At 40.5% G+C, this 6,528-nt stretch overlaps 1 protein-coding gene across 1 annotated transcript; it reads left to right on the top strand.

The window, feature by feature from the left end:
* Positions 1-1,833: 1,833 nt before the first annotated feature.
* LOC149405331 (pyruvate decarboxylase 2-like) lies at positions 1,834-5,536 on the top strand. The gene is made up of 5 exons (XM_089607073.1): positions 1,834-2,551; positions 3,050-3,213; positions 3,744-4,512; positions 5,072-5,260; positions 5,343-5,536. Exons 1-5 carry the CDS (start codon positions 2,078-2,080, stop codon positions 5,511-5,513), a joined length of 1,767 nt encoding a protein of 588 aa, XP_089463199.1. The 5' UTR covers positions 1,834-2,077; the 3' UTR covers positions 5,514-5,536.
* The last annotated feature ends 992 nt before the right edge of the window (positions 5,537-6,528 follow it).

Genomic DNA, 6,528 nt, shown 5'->3' with positions numbered 1-6,528 from the left:
AACCACATTCCAATGGTGGTCCCGAATGACACAGCCTAGGCCATGACAACGTCGACGCAGACCGAGACAGCTCCATGGGGGATGGGGGCTCCACGCGCTACAAGGCACTTGAGGAGCCTCCATGATGGTTGCGCCCAAGGATACACGGTACTCCTCCAAGAACCCACTTGTCTACTCTACCAAGTCTTCGGGGGATCAATGTGATTTTCCCATCGACACATTGTTCTGGTGGTTACAAATCTCTCACACAAGATGCACAAAAAATTAATGATCACGTATCTCAAGGGTAGTCATGGCACGAACAAAAAGGCAGAAAGCGTCGTTCACGTGAAGCATCTTCACAATATTCTCGAAGTATCGTCTCTGGGTGGCCATGGAAAATGTGACTGCGGACATCACACACAATATTACGGCGCTCGAGTGTACTTCATGACGGAATTCATCCTTTACAAACTTGCCAAGCCATGAGTTTTACCTTCAGATGAATGGGAAGACTCCAAAGACGCTTCCACCGACTCATGGACCCGGATTGGGAAGAAGTGCTCGTCGCAAGACCCGATGTCATCGCCACATGGTACCCGTAAAATAGTTCCACGAAGAGCCTCAAATTCATCTCGAAGAGCCATCGAAAATTGAACTAGTTGTTTTTTCCTCCCTCCAAGCAATGTAAGCTGAAAAAGCTTGTATTTCCTGTCGATTCGGTAAAAGCAAGCTGACCCAAAAGCTAGACATAGCATAGTAAAATTCTTGAACACTCACACAGTTTTATGGAAGTACCTTGATGTCAATTTCCAACTGATATTACTTTACAAAATTTGACTGTGTATTCAGCGTTTTCAAATGCCCCCAAACCTTTTTTGTTATCTCGTATTTTTTCAATTGAAAACTGGTCGATTGTTGACCAAGTGATAATTTTTGAAATTTGAAGTACTCCAAATATTTAATTGCTTAGCAAAGTCCTTATCCTTCTTATTTGTCGTTCACATGTAGGTTCCAGAAACATAACCACAAACGTTTCCATTTCAAGAGATTTCTCATGACATAACTCCAATACAAATAATTCTGTCCAGTCAATTGCACAGTGATAGACTTAAGCGAATCATCTTTAACACCAATCATATTGAAGAAGCAAATCAAATCCAACAACCAAATTTCCAAATTAAGAATCAATCAAAGCCGATAAAAAGAGCAAACCAGAACATATACAACAGTGAAGATCAAGAAAAGGGAGCCAGTTGTAGCAAAAATCCCCCAAAATGATGCAAAACTTCAAAATTGGAGCAAAAAACAGAGCCAAAATTCTTTAAAAAAAAATTAGGTGATATTATCTTAGTGCAACCAATTCTAAGTACCGAGATTTGTACTCTACTAATGTGGTAAAATTGCAAAAGGAAATAGGAGAAATTTGGAAGAGACCAAAAGAAAAACTAGAGTTTCTATTAAAAAAATGCTAAAAAAATGATACAAGAGCACTATAAATAATCGAGATATAATAACAATAGCCTAAGAATAATATACCCTTCACATATATTCTAATAACAATTACATTCCAAAATTTAGTTGAATCGGTGAATGTCATAAGATACTTTCATCCAATTGAATTTGAGGGATGTGAGAAACATTGAGAAAGCGACAAACATTTCAATAATTTACTCGAGCACATCGCATACACACACGTATACTACTCAAACTTCATCAAGTTGGTCATGTAATAAATTATGCACCACCCACTAATCACGAAAAAAAAGGCATAGTGACAGTTGTATTGATCGATAAAGCACAAATGAAAATATCTCGACTATTCACCGCCTTGGTTTTCATCTTCCAAAAACCTCCTCTCACGCCGTGGTAACAAAACCAAAAAAAAAAAAAAAAAAACCCAAAAACCAAAAACCCGCCCCTGGTATCGTCCAACTTTTCTAAACCATTCCCAATTATAATAATAATTACTTAAGTACTAAAGAAGATAGCCAAAGACACTATATAAAGCAGAAACTACCATGCATCCCACACACTACAACAACAAGCAAAGAAAAAGCAAACACACAAAACGACAACAAAACAAAAAGAAAGGAAAATGGAGGTGAAGATCGGAGAAGCGGGTAACGTGGCTTCATCGTGTCGTCCGGCGGCGGCGACGACGGCGGAGCAGTGGTGTGTGGGGAGGCACTTGGCGCGGAGGCTGGTGGAGGTCGGAGTTGGTGACGTGTTCACTGTTCCGGGGGACTTCAACCTGACGCTGCTGGACAAGCTCATCGCCGAGCCGGGGCTCACCAACGTCGGCTGCTGCAACGAGCTCAACGCCGGCTACGCCGCCGACGGCTACGCGCGTGCCCGCGGCGTCGGCGCGTGCGTCGTCACGTTCACCGTCGGGGGGCTGAGCGTGCTGAACGCCGTCGCCGGCGCGTACAGCGAGAACCTTCCGGTGATCTGTATCGCCGGAGGACCCAACTCGAACGATTACGGAACCAACAGGATTCTCCACCACACCATTGGCCTCCCTGACTTCACTCAGGAGCTTCGCTGCTTCCAGACCGTCACGTGTCATCAGGTCTCATCTCTCTCTCTCTCTCTCTCTCTCTCTCCATATAGTCACTTATACACGTCACCAGCCATGGAGGCTGGAGCTAGTGAAAGAAAAGTCATTCATCAAATACTTCAATTGCATACTCTCTGTCTCTGTCTCTTATATTTTTATTGATTTTTTTATTTTGTAATAATGAGACCACGTACGTTTTCTCGTGAAAAGATCGTAAAAGGTGACCAATCATGTTGACATTTTACGCACTGGGTTGATGTGTATTTTTTTGTCGAAAGTGTCCAATTCCTTATTGAAAACTTAATTTTAGTAAAAAAAAAATCATAATTGTTTTATTTATTTTTATGTGTAATTGACTTATTTAGGAAGAGAAAATGATGAGAAACGCATAGACGAAATAAAAATAAAGTTACACACGGAGTTATATTCTAATGGTTCGAGATAGATTAGCTTGGTATAATTTAATAGTACTTATTATTTTGAAATTTTTTTTTTGGGGGTGGAATTTAGGCAGTGGTGAATAATTTGGAGAACGCTCACGAGCAAATAGATACGGCGATCACGACGGCTCTAAAACAAAGCAAACCGGTGTACATCAGCATCAGCTGTAATCTCGCCGGCATTCCTCATCCCACCTTCACCCCAAACCCTGTCCCCTTCACCCTCGTTCCAAAGTAAGTTTTGCACAATTACTGGCCTTTAAATCTTCTGCTTTATGTTTAAGGATTAATATATGGAGATGATCACTCGCTCAATTCGGTCGGACACTAATTTGTGTTTCTGTTTTTTAGACCCATATGAGCTATTATTCAATCTCAAGTAGAAAATTATAGCAAAATAGCCTAAATTAATTAAATAGTCAAAATTTAAAGGAAATTACGAAATATATTTCCCTTTGTTAGACCCATATGAGCTAGCTATTCAATCTTAATTAGAAAATTATAGCAAAATATCCTAAATTAATGAAATAGTCAAAATTTAAAGAAAATAATTACGCAATTTATTAAAGTTTTTGACATTGAATTGTTATATATTGATAGTGTCAAAATATTATTATTTTACAATGTAATTCAGCCAATTTTATAAAAAAAAATTACGATTTTTGCTATTTTGCTAATCAAATTAGTGTATTAAGTACAATGACCTTTTGTACAATAGTATGATCTCAATCTTTTGTGACTTTTTCTGTGTGTCCGGCGATCAGGTTGAGCAATCAAATGGGGCTCGAGGCGGCGGTGGAGGCGGCGGCCGAGTTTCTGAACAAATCCGTGAAGCCGGTTTTGGTGGGGGGGCCGAGGCTGCGCGTGGCCCGGGCCGGCGAGGCGTTCGTCGAGCTGGCGGAGGCGAGCGGGTTCGCGGTGGCGGCGATGCCGTCGGCCAAAGGGCTGGTCCCGGAGGACCACCCGCGGTTCATCGGCACGTATTGGGGGGCGGTGAGCACCGCCTTCTGCGCGGAGATCGTCGAGTCCGCCGACGCCTACCTCTTCGCGGGCCCCATCTTCAACGACTACAGCTCGGTCGGGTACTCGCTCCTCCTCAAGAGGGAGAAGGCCGTGATCGTCCAGCCCGACCGAGTCACCGTCGCCGACGGCCCCTCCTTCGGCTGCGTCCTCATGAAGGACTTCCTCCGAGCCCTCGCGAAGAGGGTCCGGCGCAACGCCACCGCGTTCGAGAACTACGACCGGATCTTCGTCCCCGCCGGGCGCCCCGTCTCGTGCGGGCCCCGCGAGGCGCTCCGGGTCAACGTCATGTTCGGCCACGTGCAGCGGATGTTGACCGCCGAGACCGCCGTGGTGGCCGAGACCGGGGACTCGTGGTTCAACTGCCAGAAGCTCAAGCTCCCGAAAGGGTGCGGGTACGAGTTTCAGATGCAGTACGGCTCGATCGGTTGGTCGGTAGGAGCGACTCTCGGGTACGCGCAGGCCGTGCCCGAGAAGCGAGTCATCGCTTTCATCGGAGATGGAAGTTTCCAGGTAAATCTGAGTATTTTTGTCGTCATTTTCTCTTCGAACAAGTTCTGGTTGCGACCAGAAACGGAATAAATCGGAAGTATCCCTATAGATTCTAAAAACAACTATTCCAAAAATCATAATAAATGTTTATAAAAGGATTCTTGACTTGTATTAATTGGAGATGGAAGTTTCCAGGTAAATCTGAGTATTTTTGTTGTCATTTTCTCTTCGAAAAAGTTTTGGTTGCGACCAGAAACGGAATAAATCAGAAGTATCCCTATAGATTCTAAAAACATCTATTCAAAAAATCGTTATAAATGTTTATAAATGGATTATTGACTTGTATATTAAACGAATTACGATACAACTTTATTTTACGCGCCGTTGGGTCTCCAATAGATTGAAATTCAACAGCTCGAATTTTCAAAAAAATTGAAATCATTTATCCTTTGATGGCACAAACCGGAACAAACGGTTTTCGATTTTTACCGGTATCTTTCGGTACCAAGTGTCTAGGTAGGTTTAATATTGTTAACTTGTTGAAGGATAGTCATGTAATTATTAATTTTATTTAACATAGGTGACGGCTCAAGATGTGTCGACGATGTTGAGATGTGGACAAAAGACCATCATCTTCCTAATAAACAACGGTGGGTACACGATCGAGGTCGAGATTCACGACGGGCCTTACAATGTCATTAAGAACTGGAATTACACCGCTCTCGTCGACGCGATCCACAACGGTGAAGGAAATTGCTGGACTACCAAGGTGAGCTATATTCACAATCTATTAAAAAAAAAATAGCACTTCCAATTGAATTTACTCGTAACAAATCACTTTTCTAATGAAGGTGCGAACCGAAGAGGAATTGGTTGAAGCGATTGAGATTGCAAGTGGTGAGAAGAAAGACTCTTTGTGCTTCATTGAGGTGATTCTTCACAAAGATGACACAAGCAAAGAGCTTCTTGAGTGGGGCTCCAGGGTCTGTGCTGCCAATAGTCGTCCACCAAACCCTCAGTAAAAAAAAAAAAAAAGAAAAAAAAAGAGAGTGATTAACAAAGGTAACAAAAATAAAAGTATTACATCAAGCTTGAACATTACATGTGATGTGTGATTAAGTCGCCAATGTTGGCACTAATTTAGTGGTTTTCTTTCGAATTTTTGTGTGTGTTTGTTTTCTTACTTCTTTTTATGAATGTTTTTATGTTTCACGTGGCTACATTATTCCCTGCTCACTTTGTCCATATTCAAAGTGTTGCTACGAAAGTTTTTTTCCGTGTACATATGAGCCACATTATTTGAGTTTCTGGGAGACAAAAAAAAAATAAAAATTATAGACATTTATGCATCGTTGAATCTAATTTATTGTCAACTAGAGACAGAAGAATTTAAAATGGACAGCTTGTTGAGCAGACGAGAGAATGCAGTAGAGAAGAAGATGGAATGGTGTTTGTATTATCAATTATTTGAGTAATTTTTTTTTTTTTTTTTTTTTTTTTGAGATGATTATTTGAGTAATTAAACCACTAAAATTTTGAAATTTGCTAAATAGTCAATTTTTTTTTTTTTGAATTCTAAATAAATAATCATTATGGTGATGTGGTATTGTTATGTATACCATTGAAGTCTGATGATTAGTTAAAATTATTAACGAATATTTACAACTATTAATGTTTTATGATTTTGTTAATAAAATCTCGTTACTATTTACATAAAATTGATTAAATGTTAATTATATGACAAAATTTAAGTTTTCAAGCCCATGTATTATTGATCTTAGTTTGAACGAATTTTACTACGTAAACGACACTCATTAAAAGACACTAATACAAAGGTATACAACACAGTATCGAAAACGAATTGTACATAAGCTCTTCACGTGATGATCTAGTTGTGTTCTTCTACTACTAAATTCCTTAAACTGCGAAATTTAGCTAAGAGTAATTTCATTCATCTCGGCATTTGGTGCCGACTCAACGGTGATCAAGCTCTGCATGTGAAGTTTGATTCATTGTATATTGATAAATTTGGATCAT

Source organism: Urtica dioica, chromosome 2, assembly GCF_054948205.1.
Source record: "Urtica dioica subsp. dioica isolate 48M chromosome 2, U.dioica_male_clone48M_v1_H2, whole genome shotgun sequence".
NCBI lineage: Eukaryota > Viridiplantae > Streptophyta > Magnoliopsida > Rosales > Urticaceae > Urtica > Urtica dioica.
This window is presented reverse-complemented; position numbering and strand designations above follow the sequence as displayed.

Bases quoted from the DNA above. Each gene is read 5' to 3' on its own strand.
- LOC149405331 (XM_089607073.1), top strand. From the start codon at position 2,078: ATGGAGGTGAAGATCGGAGAAGCGGGTAACGTGGCTTCATCGTGTCGT. The intron at 2,552-3,049 runs GTCTCATCTCTC...GGTGGAATTTAG, and splicing joins AGACCGTCACGTGTCATCAG to GCAGTGGTGAATAATTTGGA. The intron at 5,261-5,342 runs GTGAGCTATATT...TTTCTAATGAAG, and splicing joins GAAATTGCTGGACTACCAAG to GTGCGAACCGAAGAGGAATT.